Consider the following 21,632-nt stretch of genomic DNA (forward strand, 5'->3'; position numbering starts at 1 on the left):
TGACATTTATTGTATTATACCAGTAATTATGTAACAAACTGTTGCATTTCATGAGGTAATGCTGTTTTTTGTTGAGTTCAGCTCTACGTCACAGAAAGCAGGATTAGTGCTGCCAGTTCTCTCCCCTCTGTCTCTTGTCAGGTCAAGCTTTCCTGTTCGTCTCAAGACCTCAAAAAAAGAAAAGAGCACAGAGCAGAAAGTCAGCAGCTGTTAACAGTTGATAGCATGTGATATTGTTTCACGGCTGCAGCACTTACTCTGTCTTTACACAACTGGAACAGGTGATAAAGTGTTGTGTCTTCTTTCATTAATGTAAGCTTTGATTCCACCTTCAGCTTCCAGCCTCCTGAAATGCACATTAAGAACACACAAGAGCACATCAAAAACTACTTTATTATGTAAATTATGCAACAAAATATATGTTATTTACCTGTAAACAGGCTGACTAACAGGCCCACGCTGATAGCTATGATGGTTCCAATAGGACTGAAGTAAAGGTAGGACAGAGAGTACCAGTTATCTGCCAGCAGAGGCCTGGATGTGGGAGAAAATAGTGCAGAAGGAGTGATATCTTGCACTTACATCTAACTATGACAATGTTCTTAGGCAGGCATTACCCTTAGCTCAACTGCGGACACTAAATATGGCAAATAATATCCAACCAATAATCAATCACAGCCAGTTACACACTTACTTGCCATCAATGATGTGTACCGGGGCTGTGCTGATGGAGGCTGGCTGTGTTGGTAGAGCAGTGGAGGTCCAGTTGAGGCTGTCTGTTGTAGTGAAGTTACAGCCCTCAGTGGTCAGTGACAGAGGTCGGCTCATCTCAGGGGGTGGGGGGTATATCTGGGCTCCGATGCCCACCCACAGAGCCACTACCAACCCCGACACGAGACCTGACAATGCTCCCTAGAAGACATTTTATTCACAGGAAATAGTAAAATGTCCTTTTCGAAGAAGCAGGTATAAATGGCAATTTATAAGGTAAATTATTATCCCTGGATTAATGTTCCTTTTTAATATTAGCTTGCATAACTGGAATCACAATAACAACAAAAAAACTACAGTTAAATGATGACCGGCTTACTTTGGAGTTGGCAAATGGACAGAGGATACCCAACGTAAACACACCAAGTAAAGGACCTCCAATGATGCCAAATATACTGATGACTGCCTGTATAAAGAAGCACATGCAGGTTTTCATTCCTATAATAAATCATAAAAACCCCAGACGGAGTCTCACTTTTATAAGGCCTACCAAACAGATCCACTCTACCTGCAAGATGCCTCCCATGAGTGAAGCCAGTCCAGCCATTCCAATGCATAAAACCCCATATATGAGACCTGCAAATAACATGAGGGAAGATATTAATCCTCACTAACCACCTAACAGATGACTCATTCAACTCAAATACGGTACATGTACAGGACAATCCACTCACTCAGTCCTTTTGCGATCCAGGACATATGTTTCTCAGATATGTTAGTGTAAGGTTTGATCAGGTCCTCCACTGTCACTGCAGACAGTGCGTTGATGCTGGATGACACTGTGCTGGGGTTAATATAGCATCAAAATCACACACACTTCAGTCAAAGAAGAACAATCGCACAAATACCTTACATATACGGATCCAAAAAAGAAATCACTTTTTGACAGGTAAATCTGACTTTTTAGTACAATACATGAGTTGATATCAGAGAAATTAAATTAATTATAGGGTGAATCAGACAAACTCTCCATGTGTGATTTGGATCTGTTGGGTGAAATGACTTTGAATTTAAGAACTGCATTAACCTGAGAGATCCACTATATGCAGCAGCAACAAACAGTCCAGGAAGTCCAGGATAGTCTCCCAGGATGTCCATCACCAAATAGGGCATCAACTACAAAGGAAGGGTGACGCTGGATAAACGTGATCAGGGGAGTTGGAGTCTCACAATGTATAAATATATATATATATATATATATATATATATATATATATATATATATATATATATATATATATATATATATATATATATATATATACTGTACATCTAGGTGAGTGAGGAACAGAAAATGGATCTCATCTCAGTTGGACCTTCGAGGTATCTCACACACAAGCACACAAAAAAAACAATGTTTATATGCTTAAATCCCAGTAAAATTGTAGTTACTCTACATTGTACCTGGTCAGGAGCAGTAACCCACCCAGCTGTCCATGGGTCGCAGTTCTTATAGACTGAGAAGAGGCCCATTCCCGCAAACACTGAGCAAAGCAAGATGGACCACAAGCCGAGCAGATTGATGTACAGAGATCTGGAAAAAGGAAGAATCACACATTGGGGAGCAGAACACAAAAACATGTACAAACTTTCTTTATGTCTTCTACAGTGCACTAATCCCTGTATGGTTGATGAATGAGCAGTGGTACACTTTTATCGAATATACCAACAGACAATGAAAGGAGCCAATATGGCCAAGATTTATACCCTATCACGTGTCTCTGTAAATGTCTCTCTGTGTAATTCAGAACTCACAGTCTGGCATGAGTGATGCTCTTGCAGGAGATGTATCTCTGAACCTGGGCCTGGTTGATCCCATAGATACTGACCCAGACAAATGTCCCTCCAATGGTTATGGTCCAAAAAGTGTGTCTTCTCAGAGGGTTTGTGTCAAAGCTAGGTGAAACAGAAAAAGAAGGCAGTTTGAATTTCAGTGAAAACGTGAAGTTAAAAGTGTTTCAACTGTTGCTAGAAATTTTTCATCAGTCCCCTAAATTCAGAGGCTTGTTCTTCAGACGGATCAATTTCCCAGGTTACGTGACATTTACGGACTTTGGAGGCTGCTAAAAATCGCAAGAACACTCGTGGTTTTTGGGACACTGAGAGCTGCTAAGGCTCCTTGAACACATTTTGTCTCATCTAAATTCATTCATGCAGCCTGTTATGGTGTATTTTGTGTAGAAATGCAGACTTCAGATGACACAGTTTGGGATTAAACGTTTCAGCACCATGGAGAGAGACAGACAGAACAAAGGCAATGGATGTTTCAGCACCATGAACACAGCAGATTGATCTCAAAATGACTTCTGTACCTCTTCTGTTAAATGTTTAATCTCTTCCCGCCTTTAAATAGAGCTAAATAGCTAAATATTCTAAAACATACTCACTCCCAAAAGTTGAGTCTCCCTCCCTGTTTTGAATCCGAAATGATGGGGAGGACTCCACCTTGAACGACCACGGACCTGATGATGACAGACAGGAAGCCTGCAAGCATGACGCCAAGCTGGTGGGGAACATTTTCATCATTTTAGGTTGCTTCTTCTTTGCTTTTTTTCATCCTAGTACTTCAAATATTGTTCATGGATAAAATATTAACTGTAATGCATTAATCCAAAAGATGAGCCAAGGTGTTTAGAATGAAATTTGGTGATGACTTTTTTCATTTTTTGTTTAAGCGGAGATCACCTTCTTGCTGTGCTGGCCTACAGCTGCTGGTAAACATGGTTGTCACCAGCAACCACAAAAAGGTATGACACATGCACAGTAATCCCTGACTTGGTCAGATCTGACAGATTACATTAGTGGTTGTTTTTCCCATCCAGAGCCCCTACCTGAAACACATCTGTCCACACCACCGCCTTCAGACCGCCCTGTAACAATGCAGACCACAAACAGGTGCTCTGTTTACTGTATATTATAATCCTGGAATTCAAAGAATAAGGGAAAACATCTGCCATAAAATCTAAGAAGTTTATTACATTTTAATTTTGTGCACGACAGAACTTTTTGAGTTACATACCATTGTGCAGTAAAAGGTACAGACCACGCCTGTGGAAATAACTGCACCCCACAGATCCATCCCAGTGACTGCAGAGAAAGGGGAGGGTTTCAGACACACTCAACAGAGCCAAACCAAGCAGCTTTAAGTGCCCTCGTGCAGGAATGTTTCACGACTGAGCGGATTCAAAACAGCATACCTTGGTTTAAAGCAAGAGCTGGGGCATAAATGACGATTCCAGTGTAGAGGATCTGTGAGGGAAATAATACAGACCCAAATGACTAAAGCTCGGAGGTCAAAGCCCTGTCATTATGTGTTGACTGGCTTCTTACTCACTGTCTGAACAATGAAGAGCACAGTTCCCAGCAGACGGGTCGCTCTGCTGAAACGCAGCTCCAAATACTTAGCAAACACAGAAAAGAGCAGACAATACATAAGGTCAGTATTGGAAAGACAAATTGGACATTTGTGACACGAGAATTCAACAAGTTATCATACTCTACTATCACAAATTGACCACTGGCCCTGCTTTACACAAAAGTAATGGCTCATTTTACTCCCCCCCTTACATTAGATCTTTCGAGCAAAGCTTGATTTGACTTTTACTATCTATGTCCACCATTGTTCATTTCCACTCCTGGACCGCTTCTATATTACCTTAACTTGCTGCCCAAAAATTACAATACTGTAATACAGAAACCAGAAAATTGACAAAGAATCCCAAAAAAAATGCACTTTGTCCTTTCACTGGTAGAATTGTGTATTGTGCTTTACCACTACCTGTCCAATATCTGGGTCAGTTTCTTATGTCTTGTACATGTAAACAAATCATTTGACATATTTCATCATGACTTTGTGAATAGAACAAAATAGAACAGAAGAGAATAGCCACACAAGCGCTAATCTAAAAACCAAAGCACACTCACCTCATACGTGCTGGTGATGGCCAGCCTGTAAAAGACTGGGAGAAAGATCTCAGATGTGACCACCATCGTCATGACATAGGCCAGACCATAAAATCCTATATTGGCTCCGTAGCGGTATACCTACAGATAATAATAATTTAAATGAATATGTTTTCTACGATTTTTTAAAAGTTATCTAAGAATACTTGAAATACTTCAAGTTTTCCCATTTTGTTCTAAGAACAATTTGCAATTCTGTATCCATGAGTTCCCTTTTATAATCGCATTAGTGTGATGATGAACAACCCCTCATAACAGCTCATAAATGTATGTCTCGTTGTCTCGACCATTATGCAGCTGATTCACAGGAAAATCAGGGAAACTGCAATGGGAAAGTGATGCATCTAAACCCACAAAAAAAGTTTTCTTGCACTAAAAAAATACATGCTGTCACAAAATGAGATGTTTTTTTTTTCATTTGTCCCTTGGGAATATGCTGTATCTTACCTCGGCTGGGTTGGACAGCACTGTGATGGCTGACATGAAGCTGGCGGTCAGGGACAGGGAGACAGGCAGGGCAGTCAGTCTTCGACCCCCCGTTAGGAAGTCCCCGAGCTTCGCTGGCCCCTGTCCACCCAGGCGTAGTAGACCCCGACGGCAGCCGACACCAGAAGCATGACAGCAAACACCACATAGTCTGCTACCACGAAGGAGCCAGCGACCAGGGAGTGCCCTGACATTTTGGTGGAAGTCAGACCCAAACTAGTAAAACTTTTCAGAAAGTTGTTCAAACTGCTCCACGTGTTTTGCACTCGAAGTGGAAAACCATATCATCTATGGATGAATGGAAGTCCTGAGACATCACCGTCTCACTCAACACTGAGCTGAGAGCAGGACCACAGACCGAAACCTTTTGTGTGTGTGTGTGTGTGTGTGTGTGTGTGTGTGTGTGTGTGTGTGTGTGTGTGTGTGTGTGAAAGAGAGAGAGAGACAGAGAGAGAGAGAGAGAGAGAGAGAGAGAGAGAGAGAGAGAGCATTCCAGGCAGGTACAGTCAACAGGTGATTAGAATTAATTGTTCACCTGACCACAGGTTAAACATAAAAAGATTTTAGACATTTTTTGGGGGGTGATTTTATCAGAATCCTATTTTCTTGTCAGAACATTTGGTCTTTTCTACAGGTGTTTAAGCACCCGGAGTAGCCTACACACAACAGGCCTACATACAGTATAACTGAGGTGCCTTACCTCCTGCTCCATTGGTTCCCTGTCCCTCTGTAATGAAGGGCAGAGACCAGTGGAGGAGGATGGTAGGTAGGATGTGAGGCAGGACTGGAGCTCTTTACTGTAATCTTTTCATTTTCATGTTGTTGAATCAGCGTTTGTATTCACTGAATGTGGGAGAAACACTCGAAGCATCCAGAGAAAACCCTCACACAGTAGACACACCCCATTTTACTTACATACACCAACCCTTCTATGTCTGCACATACTGTATTGTAGAAGAAGCTGCAGATGGGGCCACGACGCCTGTTGGGGTCACGACGTGAGTTGGGGTCAGTATAGATTGTCCAGTCAAAATCTCTGAACAAGTCAAGCCCCAGCACACTTAGGCTACATCTGCTTCTGTCACTACGATGTCAACGAGAACAGATCTTGAGCCACACGTAACTATCGCTTTTAAAAGTCCGAGCCAGTCAGAGGTAATTTAGTGACAGGTGCCTCTGATGTGTGACGTCAGGTTCTAGATTTTTTTTTGTTGTCTTTGCGACGTAATACAGATTATTGTATTCAAAGGAAGGCCATGTCTGAATCATACAGATAGGGTAGCCTACTGTGTATGCATTTTCAGTCAACTCTGTTGAGTGAACAGATTAAAAGTTTCTAGTCTATATCCTTGACGTTTCACTTCCGGGATTGCTCCGGTGCCGCAGGAAATTCCGCCGATGTCTGTTTCCTTCCGCTTTCTTTGTGTTGGAATTTGAAACTCAAGGACCATGGTTGACTGCTCCTCAGATCTCTGCAGGATAAATCCAGACAGACATCTGTCCAATCGCCCCAGTGCAATCAGACACACAATTTTTTTCTTTAGTTTTTTTTTTTATTCTTTATTGTACAATAGTGATTAAACAATCAAGGCACAATTGTGTTTGTACATTTGTCCCAAAAATGTGTTGACAGCTTTGAGGTAGAGACAATATATACAACAAAACATAATAAAAAATTACTATACTATACAGAAAATAAAGATACTAGGGGTCTTTTTAGTTAAGTAAGGAATGTAAGTCCAGCAAATAAAAGAGTCCCTTGGCGTTTTCCTTTGTCATGCATTGAAGAGATGTAGCAAAAAGCTTAAGCTAATTTTTCCAACCGTTAATGTGGGGTTTGACCTTATAATACTTCATACCTGTCAAGTTTTGGATTTGAAAATAAGGGAAATTTTCCGGTGCCCACCTCGAGCAGTCCCACCACCCCAACCAAGCTCCAGTATCCCTTACATTTTAAGACAGGTGTAAAAGAAAGCTAAAATCACCACTTGATGCAGAATGCTGAAAACATTTACAATTTATAACATTGCTTGTCTTTACATTTACATTTTATTTTCATTCCACACATTCTTTTCATTTCATATTGCTTTTCTTTTACAGTTTTTCGTTTAATTTCACATAACTTTTCTTTAGTGAGTTATTGTACAAATTTGTTGCAGACTTTGCATTCTTTAAGACTGTTTTGGAAGGAGTGTATTTGTGGGCTGGGCCAGAGTGGTTTACAGAGTGGTTTACATGAGAGTAGAGCGCAAACAGTTCTGTTGTCTAACGTCATCCTATTCTCTGTAACAATCTTTCGTACCATGCTAAACACCCTTTCTGAACTTGCATTGCTATTATATGGGGAATGCATAGTTAATTAAGCCTTCATAAGTTTTGGCAGCGCACCGTCTCTGTTTTTTTTCTTCTTTTTCCCCCCGCGTTGTCACTCATCATCTGACCTCACACACTAACCTCGCGACAATTGCCACCTACAGTACCTGTAGTAGGCTACTGCACGTGGCAGTTATCGCGAGGCTAGTGACAGAGCTCAGATTGGGTTTTTTTTTTTTACTCCGCTCGGGCCCGGGCTAATATTTTTGAATAACGCAGGTTAAAATACGGGAGATTTACGGGAAAATACTAATACGGGAGGACGGCGGGAAAGAAGGGTAAAATACGGGACTTTCCCGGCCAAAACGGGATATTTGACAGGTATGTAATACTTACACCTATGAATAAAATGTTTACAATGTTCAATCTAGTTATTTATCAAGAACTTTAAATTCTTATCCTTTAAAAATATTCCAGCTTTAATTGACATTTCATTTAATGGGTGCAGCAGTATACCTTTAGATTGAAGCCAAGCCAGCATTGAAAAGACAGCCACAACTCATTAATCGGTTCACACTGAAAGAAACTCAATATCGCTCTCACAAAAAAAACACAAGAGTTACTTTCCAAATTAAATTGTACATGTAGGAAGTGATTCGATGGATAAATATCATTTAATATTTGAAATGTCACTTCGTTGGATCAGGCACACAAGTTGGAAGCAGGGAGCAGGGAGGAAGCCTCAAACGAAGACGGAAGTGAGGGCAGGATAGCTCTCTCTCTCTCTCTCTCTCTCTCTCCTCGCTTCTCTTCGTCCACCACGCGGAGTAAAAATTTCCCACAATGCATTGTTCAGCATGGCTGCTCCCTGTTGTCGGCGTGTGTGTAAACAGTCGTAGCCAAAAGAAGAAACCAATTGTAGTTTTAATGAGTCATTTAAATCTCACGACCACCTTTGGAATACAATTAATTAACGTCACGTATCAAGGAACAAGGCAAAGATGAAGATTAAATCCAAGTCTTCGTATCACAAATCTGAGAACACCTACAGGGTGAGAGTCCAGACATGTACTGCAGCATGATGCTAACGTTAATGAGGCGCAGGGGGTGTAGTGGAGATAAAACACATATTTTGTTAAACACATATTTTATTTTCTAATTACGGCCAAGCAAGTCAAGGGGGTGTCATTGTTAAATTCACTTAGATAGAACAGTTAAATAAGTTATGGAAAAGATGCTATATGACCTAAAATCCATAGAGTCCCATTACTACAACGTTATTGTTGGGTTGGTTATCTCCCAGCTCTAGCAGATAATAACACCTTCTGACGTGTCTCTTTCAGTTTCTCACTTTTGCTGAAAGACTTGCCAATGTTAACATTGACGTCATCCATCGCATTGACAGGACTGGGTCTTATGCAGAGGTTTGTACAGTCAGTAGTTTTGGCAACATAATGGTTCCTCCAATTGATATAGTGAGCTTCTCAGTGTTTATATGGTTTGCATGTGATTTAGTAATGACTTGTATTCACCTTACGCAGGAAGTAGAAACATACTTTTCTGAAGGGCTGACAAAATGGAGAGACCTCAACTTGACCGAGCATTTCAGTATGTATCAAATACAATCAATACCACATCGTTTGTTATATTAGCACTTGTAGGAACAAAGACAGCTTAACGTATCTACTACTAAACCTGAGGAAAGATGCTGTGTTTTGTGGCAAACGTAAAAAAAGAAATGCCTTTCCTTCACAGCTACATTTTTGAAAGAGGTTTCAAACCAGAGCCAGTCATTCAACATGCTGGTTTTCCATCAGAAGTCGATAGTGGAGAGTCTGAAAACGCACCTGGCTGTCAAGAACAGTCTGGCCTACCAGCCACTGCTGGAGTAAGTAGTCTTGTGTTTACTAGAGGGACGGAATTGTTGTTGAATTGGAAGGTGATGTACTAGCGGCGTCTCTCCTCCTTTCTCCAGTCTGGTGGTGCAGCTGGCCAGAGACCTGCAGACTGACTTCTACCCCCACTTCCCCGACTTCTTCGTTCTGATCACCTCGCTGCTGGACACCAAGGACACAGAGGTCCTGGAGTGGGCTTTCACCTGTCTCTCCTACCTCTACAAGTACCTGTGGAGGCTCATGGTGAAGGACATGACCAACATCTACAGGTGAGAAAATAAGATGGAGTCAGACTCTGTGGATGCTTTGCAAGTGAATCTGTTTATAACATGATGGATTGTTGTAGCGCTCACCTATTATTACTTTGTTTTCACCTCGCAGTTTATACAGCACACTGTTGGAGCACAAGAAAGAGCACATCCGCAAGTTTGCAGCAGAGAGCTTCTCTTTTCTGATGAGAAAGGTGAGTTTTTTTTTTTTTGCATGTGAGCAGATGTCAAACATGGACTAGTGCATTTCTTTTCTTGTGCTTTAAAGTTCAGTTTCGTATTATAGTACATTTTTGTGTTACACGGTAACTTCTGTTTTCAATGCTGTCTCATTTTGTCACACAGGTTCCAGATCTTGATGCCCTGCTGAGTTATGTGTTCTCAGACCTGCAGCAGCACCCCGACAAGGCGGAGGGAGCAGGTCAACTGCTGTTCGAAATGTGCAAAGGAGTCCGAAACATGTTTCACTCCTGCGCTGCAAATGTAAGTTTCATTTTTATTTTATTTTTTCCCCAAGGAGTAGGTGATGTTGCACGCAGAATCCCCACTCAGTGATGGACAGAGTTTTCCTTTTAAAGTTGTCTAGCACAAAGTTATCTGTTGCGGGTTAGGTAGAGTTAAAATCAATCAAATTGCTAAGCAATACAACATTGTAATGTGTAAATGTCATTGAATTGAGGACTGAACAAAGCTGTATAATAATAGACACAGTGATCCAGAATGTTCTGTTTCTCTTTACCCATCGCGCCAGGCTCTCCCTGTAGCTTTGCGTAAGCTCGGACCCTCGACCAACCCAGGAGCCTCTCTGCCGTGGGACACTGTTAGGGACGCTTTGGATCACATGGCCCAGGCTGCAGCCAATCACATTGACAGAGAACACTTCCTGGTTTTGTGGGAGTCCTTACAGGTGGGCGAGATATTTTACTTTCAATCAGAGCATACAAAACCCCCTTCTCCAGATACTTAGATCTAAAAGGCATGGCATAGAGTAATCATCATCGTTTCTCCACCCTTAAAGGATGTCTTTGCTACTTGTGTCTGATGGTGGTGTGTCCCCATGTACAGGTCAGCGTGGTGGAGGTTCTGGGTGTTATGGAGGTGAAAGGAAAAGAGGCAGCCGAGCAGCTGGAGAGGCTGCTGTTCATTCTCCACACCCTGGTGTCCCACAAGGACGGAGTAAAGATCACCAAGCCGGAGGCTGTCTGCCAGGTAAGAGGAGAAAAATAGTTTCTGAGATTTCATTACATACAAAAAAAAAAAAACCTGTTGTCCCCATCAAAGTCTAAATGGTGTCTTTTTGCTGTATGTTTTCGTCGTCTTATTTTCTGGCGCCTACAGACGGTGTTGCGGCTGATTCAGAGCTCGTCTCTGTCGGCTTCTTGTTCCCGTCTGCTCCTCCAGATCGCCTCCTCTCTGCTCCTCGGGGAGAACGTCACCCTGCCCAAAGCACTCATCCAGGAGACGGTCCAAAAGGTGTGTGTTTGAGCTATACCGGAAACGAAAGAATGAGATTTGTCTGTATGTTTGAGAGTTTGTCTTACATGTGCAGGATGTTGGTAAGGACATTAATGTGTGAGGAAAGGTTTGTGTGTTGTATACTTGTGCCTTCATGTGACATCTGTCTTCTTTACAAGGTGTTTGGCAGCACAATGGGGCAAGATGTGATACTGGAGTTCACCAAGGAGATGTTCACCATGAAACAGTTTGAACAGGTGAGTCGTCACTAGAGTGAATTATATGCAGTATTTTATGCTGTGTGTTTCTGGTTCCCTAGGACTCTCTGACACTTAAGTTTCTCTCCCACCCTCTCCTCCAGCTCTTCCTCCCCAGCCTGTTGCGCTTCACCGCTGGGTTGTTCGGCTGCAGCGATCCCCTGTCTCGCCACTGTGGCCTGGATACACTGGTCAGTCTGATCCTCGCCAAAGCCCCGCCCCCCACAGACGGCTCCATGGCCTTTGAAACCTATCCCCTGCTCTTCACCGGCCAGACCACAGGGTGAGATACTGTAGCATACGCATATTAACATTCAAAAAACAGCCTGAATAAGTATTTGGTTGTCTGATTTCTGCAGTTATCCTGAATCCCCTCTCTATTTCTATTTGAATGTATTATTTTCCAGGATGTAAATATGTTTTCCTCCTCCAGCAGAGTGTTCAGCAGTAAGGAGGCAGGTGAGGCCAGCAGTGCAACATCAGAGCAGCCTGCGGTGCCAGAGCTGGTGCTTTCGCTGATCCAATTTCCTGAGGAGCAGGACCAATCCATCTCGGACCTGTCGCTGCCTTGGGCCGCCCTGGTGCTTTTGCCACACCTCAGGTAACACACACACACACACACACACACACACACACACCTACCTACCTACCTCATGGCTCAGTCACAGTTTACTTTCCTTTTAACATTGTAAAAAGATAGCTAAATAGGATTACGATAAAATCAACCCCAAAAAATGTCTAAAATCTTTTTAGGTTTAACCTGTGGTCAGGTGAAGAATTCATTCTCCTCACCTGTTGACTGTACCTGCCTGGAATGCTCTGTCTCTTTCTCTCTCTCTCTCTCTCACACACACACTCTCTCTCTCTCTCACACTCACACACACACACCTCATGGCTCAGTCACAGTTTCCTTTTTTAAAGATGTTTTTGCAGACAGGGACGGTTAGGGAAGTTGATGCATTCTTTGGAAAAGATTAAATGTATCAGCCATTTTTTAATAATGTATCACATTGTAAAAAGATAGCTAAATCTGTTCTACAGCTTGGGTCTCATAGTCGTTGCATTCGTTGGTTTAGAGTGTTTCCTCTCCACATCAACTGTAACCTACAAAATCTTTGCCTCATTAAAAAACAATGGTAACAAAATAGGAAATAATACAATGTATTTGGATGTTGATATGGAAAGTCAAAACAATCTAATATTACGACAGGAGCCTGGACAGGTGACCTGTGCTTCCTCCATGCATTGCTGATATATTCTTTTTATTATAAGGATCTACTGTATTCATGTTTCTTTTTTTATTTTTCAGGCCCATTGCTCCAGCTAGCGTTGTTCCCGCTGTGACTGCTTACTTAAACCACCTCCTGTGTGAGATTGAGACAGAGAAACTGGGAAAAGGTTTGTGGTTTATTGTTTTCTTTAGTTTTTTATGTTCACTGTGAATAAAAAGTGTTAGAAGCCTAAATGGCAAAACGTTCATAGCAACTAAAGCGGCTTTGATTTATTAGGGGTTAAAATGACTGCTTGGTTTATCGATTAGTAAATCAAAAGAAAAAAAAAATATATATATATATATATATATATATATATTTTTGTGTGTGATTGATTTTGATTATTAAATAATTGTATTAGTTAATCATTTTAAGTAAAGACGCCATATGTTTTCTGGTAATCGCTTTTCAAACTCGTCAATTGTCTTTGCTTCTCTTCACTTCACATTGTAAATTGAATGTGTTTAGGTTTTCCGAGTTAGTAAGTCAGACATTTGGACTGCAGAAAAAAAGCTGCAGCTCCATAAATTTCCACTTTAAAAGTGCCAAAAACTTCAACCACAAACGAAAACTTGTATTTAAGTGAATTAAGTGATTGTATTCCTTATATAAAAAAAGTCTGTTTTCTCTTCGGAGTGACAGATTGACCCAATGAGTGTGAAAAACGGAGCCAAGGTTTTGAGTGGTCCATTAAGTATGTACAGTGCCTTGCGAAAGTATTCGGCCCCCTTGAACGTTTCGACCTTTTGCCACATTTCAGGCCTCAAACATAAAGATATAAAACTGTAATTTTTTGTGAAGAATCAACAACAAGTGGGTCCCAATTATGAAGTGGAACGAAATTCATTGGCTATTTCAAACTTTTTTAACAAATAAAAAACTGAAAAAGTGGGCGTGCAAAATTATTCAGCCCCTTTACTTTCAGTGCAGCAAACTCTCTCCAGAAGTTCAGTGAGGATCTCTGAATGATCCAATGTTGACCTAAATGACTAATGATGATAAATAGAATCCAGCTGTGTGTAATCAAGTCTCCGTATAAATGCACCTGCTCTGTGATAGTCTCAGAGGTCCGTTTAAAGCGCAGAGAGCATCATGAAGAACAAGGAACACACCAGGCAGGTCCGAGATACTGTTGTGGAGAAGTTTAAAGCCGGATTTGGATACAAAAAGATTTCCCAAGCTTTAAACATCCCAAGGAGCACTGTGCAAGCGATAATATTGAAATGGAAGGAGTATCAGACCACTACAAATCTACGAAGACCCGGCCGTCCCTCTAAACTTTCAGCTCATACAATGAGAAGACTGATCAGAGATGCAGCCAAGAGGCCCATGATCACTCTGGATGAACTGCAGAGATCTACAGCTGAGGTGGGAGACTCTGTCCATAGGACAACAATCAGTGGTATACTGCACAAATCTGGCCTTTATGGAAGAGTGGCAAGAAGAAAGCCATTTCTTAAAGATATCCATAAAAAGTGTCGTTTAAAGTTTGCCAAAAGCCACCTGGGAGACACACCAAACATGTGGAAGAAGGTGCTGTGGTCAGATGAAACCAAAATCGAACTTTTTGGCAACAATGCAAAACGTTATGTTTGGCGTAAAAGCAACACAGCTCATCACCCTGAACACACCATCCCCACTGTCAAACATGGTGGTGGCAGCATCATGGTTTGGGCCTGCTTTTCTTCAGCAGGGACAGGGAAGATGGTTAAAATTGATGGGAAGATGGATGGAGCCAAATACAGGACCATTCTGGAAGAAAACCTGATGGAGTCTGCAAAAGACCTGAGACTGGGACGGAGATTTGTCTTCCAACAAGACAATGATCCAAAACATAAAGCAAAATCTACAATGGAATGGTTCATAAATAAACATATCCAGGTGTTAGAATGGCCAAGTCAAAGTCCAGACCTGAATCCAATCGAGAATCTGTGGAAAGAACTGAAAACTGCTGTTCACAAACGCTCTCCATCCAACCTCACTGAGCTCTAGCTGTTTTGCAAGGAGGAATGGGCAAAAATGTCAGTCTCTTGATGTGCAAAACTGATAGAGACATACCCCAAACGACTTACAGCTGTAATCGCAGCAAAAGGTGGCGCTACAAAGTATTAACTTAAGGGGGCTGAATAATTTTGCACGCCCAATATTTCAGTTTTTTATTTGTTTAAAAGGTTTGAAATATCCAATAAATTTCGTTCCACTTCATGATTGTGTCCCACTTGTTGTTGATTCTTCACAAAAAATTACAGTTTTATATCTTTATGTTTGAGGCCTGAAATGTGGCAAAAGGTCGAAAAGTTGAAGGGGGCCGAATACTTTCGCAAGGCACTGTACGTACAGTACAGGCCAAAAGTTTGGACACACCTTCTCATTCAATGTGTTTCTTTATTTTCATGACTATTTACATTGTAGATTCTCACTGAAGGCATCAAAACTATGAATGAACACATGTGGAATTATGTACTTAACAAAAAAGTGTGAAATAACTGAAAACATGTCTTATATTTTAGATTCTTCAAAGTAGCCACCCTTTGCTTTTTTTGATAGCGCTGCAAACCCTTGGTGTTTTCTCAATGAGCTTCATGAGGTAGTCACCTGAAATGGTTTTCACTTCACAGGTGTGCTTTTTCAGGGTTAATTAGTGGAATTTTTTCCCTTATTAATAAAAAAGCAAAGGGTGGCTACTTTGACGAATCTAAAATATAGGACATGTTTTCAGTTATTTCACACTTTTTTGTTAAGTACATAATTCCATATGTGTTCATTCATAGTTTTGATGCCTTCAGTGAGAATCTACAATGTAAATAGTCATGAAAATAAAAAGGAAACGCATTGAATGAGAAGGTGTGTCCAAACTTTTGGCCTGTACTGTATGTTTTGCTGTTCTCGAGACTGACTGAAGCCCTTCTGTCCCCCCCTCCAGCTGGTCTGTTTGTAGCCAGACAGGCCCTGAGCTGCCTCCTCACTCTGGACGGCTCTGCCCAGCTTCTCTCACTGGTCACTGTGGACAAGATCAACTCAATACTACGGTAACTACTGCACGTGTGGCTTAATAATGTATGTGTCAGGTTGGTAATGACTGGATAAATAGAAAGAAAGCTACAACTTACTGATATGAAACACATCCATACCTCATGTCTTATGTGAAAAATATCTTTCAGTTGCTGAATGTCTCTATTTGTCACAACAGGGAGTAGGGCTGGGGCGATATGCTTTTGTCCCGATTCGATTCTTTCACGATACATGAGAGCCGATTCGATTTGTATTGCAATTTTCATTTACTGCGATTGTAGAAGTATTGCAATTCGATAGTATTGATAATTGCGATTTTGTTTTCCTTTTTTATGTGGTGTAGCAGAGCCAGAGTATCAAAATGATTGGATGGCCGACTTCTTAAATTCCACGCAGTGCAGATTTATTTACAGCGTGCCCAACGCGTATAAATGAGGACAATTTTAAATAAATAATAAAAAATAAAAAAAAACTTGAAACTTTCAAAAGAGCCACTTGCGCAAAATAACAAAACTACTCAACCAAATGAAACCACGTACGTTTTGATGGCAGCACGGCTCGTCCCCCTCTCTCTCTCTCAGCCAAAATGCCACCTGCTTTTACAAGGCTCTCAATCAGCCCTGGACTGCACCACTATCACCCTGAGTGCACCCATTTTGCACATTACAACACTCTGAACAGCGCTAGACAGTTTGTACTTATGTTACACAGATAAGGAACACTTTTCTGAGGTATGCAACTTCCTCCAATCACCCCTCAAATGCATAAACCAAACGCGTGACAAATCACTAGACACAGGACACCCCCATCCCTTGGTTCTGACCCGTGATGTCAGTAATGACATCATCAAACACACCAGAAATGATCGGCGTCCCCACCCCAAACATTTTAATGCATGGTGACCAGACAAAGGAACAAAGAAAAGTGTGAGTATGCAGAAACAAACAATTAACTGTTCAAACCTACACCTTAATAAATCCAACTGAAACTAAACTGTAAATGTGCGTTTGCTTCAAACCGGTGCTTGATGTAAGAATGTAATAATTTTAACACAAGCAAACCCGTGGTAGTAAGACCTGAAATGTTACACAGAAGCAATGATAACATCAAAGCAAACTGAAATCAAATACCATATGTAAATAACTAGAGCAATGTATGAAATAAATGTAGACTAATGTACACAAGCACCAAGGGACACGTGGTGAGTGCGTGGTATCTCACCCACTTTGTCACACTTCAACAAAAAGTTGAGTAACACACTTCTAGAGACAGTAACTCATGAGACATTTTTCTAAAAAGAATGCATGTCACTTGTCGGTCAGTCATTAATCTATTTCATTTGTAAAGTACATGACGTGTATATTCTGCTTTTTCTGCTTTCCGTCATTCTTGTTGGAAAAGGATATGATGTAGTCGCCGTTGGTCGTACCGTATGAACAGAATAGGTTTAGGTGAATCATTGTTAAAAATAAAAAATAAATTGATTCTCGGGAATAGAATCAATCCTAAAACTCGTCGCAATACACTCATAGCCGCCGTGTTCATTGTGGTTACAGGAGGTTTCCCACTGACCTGTCGGCCCTGCTGCTAGGAGACCTGTACTACACCCGCCTGTCACTCAGCGGCGTTTCAGAGCACCTATCCCACAGTGCACTGCTGGAGCTCCACCAGATACTGCACGCCAACCTCTCCTCCAACATCTCCAAGGTACGTTTTGCAGGCACGGCAGCAGACTGGAAGATCATTTAAACACAAGAGTTTGCGTTTGTCATTAAAGCAGCATTAGTACCTGTGAGCCGTCCAGAGAATATCCAAGGAATAATATAAATATGTTGATATTTTTGCCACCAATGATTGAATTGTTTTCTCTCTCAGATCCGCCTGCTGACTCTAAGGATTCTCTCTCAGTTTGAGGCAGAGCTCCCTCCACAGACTGAGGTACGACCACATTCTTATAAAACTCATATATATGTATATGGAAAAACAATGAGCTCATTTACTTATTTGCGCGAGTGGCTGCCGCTCTGTGCAGGGTGAGGAGAATGTGGAGGTGCAGCCGGTGTTTGCAGTTTGCCTGCAGGCGGAGCTGGTGCCGGCTTCGGTGCAGGACTACAGAGACAAGCTGCTTCACCTCCGGAAGCTGAGACACGACCTGGTGCAGCGCAGTCTGCCTCAGGGGCCGCCCGGCACCTTCCAGCAGGTACAGACACAAGCACTTCCTGGCTGTTCTTTCTTCTACTTTTCATGGAAAATGGCAACGCCACGATAGTGTTCATCTATCCTTGTGACAGGCTTTCTGTGTGTAAATGTAAGACATGCTCGTTTTCCTTCAGGTGCCCCTGCGTTACCTCATCGCAATGCTGTTTGTCAACTTCAGGCCACTGTGGGACGCAGTCATTGAACTTCTCGTGTGAGTATAAAAGGATCCCGCCAAATTAAATTCAGCTGACATAAACTTATGCGGTTAACTTTTTGTCGGTTGTGCACTTTTCAAATAAGGTGAACATTTATAAACATTTTATTGTCCTTTTTGAACCCATCTATTTTAAATGAGGAATGCTAAACAATGCTAACAGGCTTTGCTGTTAAAAAAAAAAAAAAAAAAAAAAAACTTTGAGTCTGTAATTAAATGAGTCTCTTTCCTCCTCTCAGGAGCCATGCCAGAGGGATGGACAACAAGGACTTCTGGAGGGTCTACCATGAACAACTGGAGAAGGTGGCGGGGCTGGCTGGTAAGGCTGCCTGCTGTGTTGCAGGACCCTGGTGCTTCATATTGTCACGAGTTCCATGTAAAGTCTACATGCTGGGACCCCCGGAGTTGGTGAATGGAACTGCTAGGGGAAATAGGGCAACTTGACTACAGCAGAGGATGGATGGATGGATGGATGGATGGATGGAGTTTCCACGGGATCGTAAAAGTCTAAAATAGTGTAAAATTAAAAATACTAAATTTTAGGCCTTAGAAAGTCTTAAATTCGCAAAAGAATTCTGGTCTACGTCTTAAATAATTTTAAACAGGTCTTGAATTCCCCGACGTCCATGTAGCGCTACCTCTAATTCTCATTTAAATGTTTTTTATTTTGTAGTTCTTTCTTTCGCAAAGTTCTTTCTTTCGATAGTCCAAATATAACATTTGCTGTATATGTACAGATCATTATTACTCTGTAGCTTTATTCAATTTTAATAATTGTATCTACTTTGCAAGTACTTTTGTGACTTTTCGTTTTACTTTTATGTTGTAAAAAGGTCTTAAATTTCATTCATAAAGGTAAAACATTCTTAAAAAGTCTTAAATTTGATGTGTTGAGAGCTGCAGAAACCCTGTTTATATATGCCCGTTACCCATACTATATATTTGCACATTCTGAACTCAATCCATTCAACCTCCTTTTTTTTTTTTTTTTTGTTAAACAGCTATTTTGTATATATTTCTGTATTTATTGTTTATTTCATATTAATGTCCTATATGTTTGTTTGTTTATGGCAAACTCCTTGTAAGTGTAACTTACTTTGGCAATAAACCTGATTCTGATTCTGTATGTCACAGAAAAAGAATTGCAGGAGAGCGCCGAGGATGATGAAGAGGAAGAGTGTGGTCTTCAGGGCGAGCCGGGCTGCGACGTCATTGAAAGCGGAGACATGGGGGTGCTGTTCCTAGAGCAGCTGAAGTTGACATCCAACCCCAACGAGAGGACGGACTTCCCTAACTTCCGCAGCCTGCTGTGGCGCTGCATGACGGAGTTTCCTGACAGAGTGGAGCCACGTAGCCGGGAGCTGAGCCCGCTGCTGCTCAGGTTCATCAGGTTAGTGGTCAGAGTGTTAAGGAGGTGTATTTAGGAAAAGGGTTTTAGCAAAAAATTGCCCGATTGATCTTTTTCCAAATGTGCTTTAAGTCTGGAAGTATCTAGCCCGATGTCATTTTTGTTTTCAGGAATGAGTTTTACCCCGCCGACCTGCTGGTGGCACCCACTCAGGACTTGAGGAAGGTGAGTGACGCTGCCCTAGAGGAGTCTGGGATGGCTGTGGAGGAAGAGGAGGAAGAGGAGCAGGAGGTGCAGGAGGGAGGCAGACAACAGAGGAAGGCTCTTCCAAGGAGAGCTGCTGCAAAGTAAGACATCAGGATCACCTGCCTTGTGAAAGTCCTTACTATTACACAAGTCAGGTTTCCTACTTTTGTTAAGGTAATATTATTAGGGCTGTCCTTGATTAAAGAAATTCTTGGTCGGATAACACCCAGCCGAATTCGTCGACTAATCGATTAGTTGATTTTATCGACAGATCTGTAAAACAAAAGCACCACTCATATGTTTTTTGGAAATAAATCATTCAGTATGAAAAAAAGTCAACTAAGGCCAAAACGATTGATTAGTCGACTAAGAGAGGGCAGCCCTAGATATAATTGCATCAAAATAAATGTGTCAGCAAAAACTGGGCTGGTAATCTTTGAATGTTTAATACTACCTTTTTAATAATACTGTTATACAATATCTGGGTTTCAGGGCCCTTACCATATTCAATATGTTTGTTGATACCTACTGTATATGTAAACAAAACCCCTTTTTTATTTAATAAAAGAAGCCAAATTTCTAAAATGGAAGATGTTGTCTAAACCTAAGCAGAGGATAACTGATAAAGCGAGACTTGACCTAGTCTAATCAGAGAATTCTGGCTTGGTGCGTTTCACAGATCACAGATTTAATGATGCTAAAATGGAGAATGTGCATATATATATTTACACACAGTGAGCAGCAGCTTCTTATGGAAGCTTGATGAAGTGAAACACATTATTTGTAAGAAACACGGCCGCTATGATGAAACGGCGAGAGAAAACTTGTAGACAATCCTGCACAGACTGAATGTGTAAGTAGCCTAAAAATAGACATTATGTGACCACGACTCGGAACTGAAGCCGTCATAATTATAACATTCAAGGAGTTAGGCTGCTAATCATTTGCACACATTAGCATGTGTATATTTTAGAGTATAAGTGAGCAGAATGGTTTCAGTTAAGAGAAGTGGTTGTAAATGTATATTTTTATATATATTTTTCATCATTCAGTCTGTTCACTGTTGTCTGTCACGCAATTTCTCACTGTTTTATTAGAACAGGTTTGCCTCTTCCCAAATATATATGGACATAAAAAAGAAAGATGCTGAAAAATTGGACTCCAAAATGTAGAAACTATGAAGATAATTAAGTGATAAACTCAATGCGCACTGTAAACATGACTATAACAGAATATTCAACACTTATTTCCCCGAGCAAAATATTAGGTCAAAAACCATTGAGGTGTCCTCTCCCTGTTACATTGAATGTACAGTAGCCTACATCACTAGATAGTTACTGGTCCAGTGAACTAAGACTATAATTTGGGAGGATTGTACAGTGAGGATAGGTATTTATAATTGTACAATCCTCTTAAATTATAGTCTTAGTTCACTGGACAGAACACAAGTTGTGTTCTAAGAATGGCAAATAAAAAGCACATGGAAGAGTAACATACATGATCCTTAATTGTTAAAGAATAGAAAAAGAAATAAATCATCTAAAAAGATGTATTGGTCTCTGACCAGTCAGCCATTGTTAGAACCACTATACATTTATATAGCACTATACTGCCCTTCATTAGTGACTTCATTTAAAACGCATTTGAAATTTGATCAGCCTTTTCTAATTATCTCAACAACTGCCAGAATATATTCATCAAACTTTTAACATTATAAACAGCAGTCCTTTTACAGCAATATAACAGCACCAATGACACACATGAATACTTTTTTAAATAATGGTCACAATGTTAAAATAATAATAAATTAATAAAGTATTAATTAATAAATAATAAAGTATTTAACTGAACAGCAATATGTACCTGTTGAATTTGAATGCAGGTTGATAACAATAGGGTAAAACCACTGCTGAGTGAACAGAAAAAGGCCCCA

At 40.9% G+C, this 21,632-nt stretch overlaps 2 protein-coding genes across 2 annotated transcripts in view; one reads left to right on the plus strand and one right to left on the minus strand.

The window, feature by feature from the left end:
• Nucleotides 1-40: 40 nt before the first annotated feature.
• On the minus strand, nt 41-6,279 carry slc5a8 (solute carrier family 5 member 8). Its single transcript, XM_039792053.1, is given in 19 exon segments — nt 41-168; nt 258-346; nt 431-534; nt 695-912; nt 1,091-1,177; nt 1,280-1,347; nt 1,446-1,555; nt 1,799-1,887; nt 2,176-2,305; nt 2,527-2,667; nt 3,159-3,274; nt 3,603-3,641; nt 3,791-3,858; nt 3,969-4,020; nt 4,106-4,171; nt 4,696-4,815; nt 5,182-5,285; nt 5,288-5,584; nt 6,136-6,279. Coding segments are annotated over 18 exon segments (1,848 nt in total). The 5' UTR covers nt 5,415-5,584; nt 6,136-6,279; the 3' UTR covers nt 41-48.
• A 2,092-nt stretch (nt 6,280-8,371) lies between these two features.
• The window catches only part of utp20 (UTP20 small subunit processome component), a 32,604-nt gene continuing 19,343 nt past the window's right edge, over nt 8,372-21,632 (plus strand). Inside the window, exons 1-22 of the mRNA XM_039791043.1 lie at nt 8,372-8,585; nt 8,877-8,957; nt 9,075-9,141; nt 9,289-9,421; nt 9,509-9,697; nt 9,810-9,891; nt 10,043-10,180; nt 10,449-10,604; nt 10,763-10,906; nt 11,036-11,170; nt 11,332-11,409; nt 11,514-11,692; nt 11,843-12,010; nt 12,719-12,807; nt 15,604-15,709; nt 17,249-17,399; nt 17,568-17,630; nt 17,725-17,892; nt 18,026-18,102; nt 18,345-18,424; nt 19,240-19,495; nt 19,624-19,800. Coding sequence (XP_039646977.1) covers nt 8,535-8,585; nt 8,877-8,957; nt 9,075-9,141; nt 9,289-9,421; nt 9,509-9,697; nt 9,810-9,891; nt 10,043-10,180; nt 10,449-10,604; nt 10,763-10,906; nt 11,036-11,170; nt 11,332-11,409; nt 11,514-11,692; nt 11,843-12,010; nt 12,719-12,807; nt 15,604-15,709; nt 17,249-17,399; nt 17,568-17,630; nt 17,725-17,892; nt 18,026-18,102; nt 18,345-18,424; nt 19,240-19,495; nt 19,624-19,800 — 2,768 coding nt within the window. The 5' untranslated portion in view covers nt 8,372-8,534. The remainder of the gene's footprint in view (nt 8,586-8,876; nt 8,958-9,074; nt 9,142-9,288; nt 9,422-9,508; nt 9,698-9,809; nt 9,892-10,042; nt 10,181-10,448; nt 10,605-10,762; nt 10,907-11,035; nt 11,171-11,331; nt 11,410-11,513; nt 11,693-11,842; nt 12,011-12,718; nt 12,808-15,603; nt 15,710-17,248; nt 17,400-17,567; nt 17,631-17,724; nt 17,893-18,025; nt 18,103-18,344; nt 18,425-19,239; nt 19,496-19,623; nt 19,801-21,632) is intronic.

Source organism: Perca fluviatilis, chromosome 23 (genome assembly GCF_010015445.1).
Source record: "Perca fluviatilis chromosome 23, GENO_Pfluv_1.0, whole genome shotgun sequence".
NCBI lineage: Eukaryota > Metazoa > Chordata > Actinopteri > Perciformes > Percidae > Perca > Perca fluviatilis.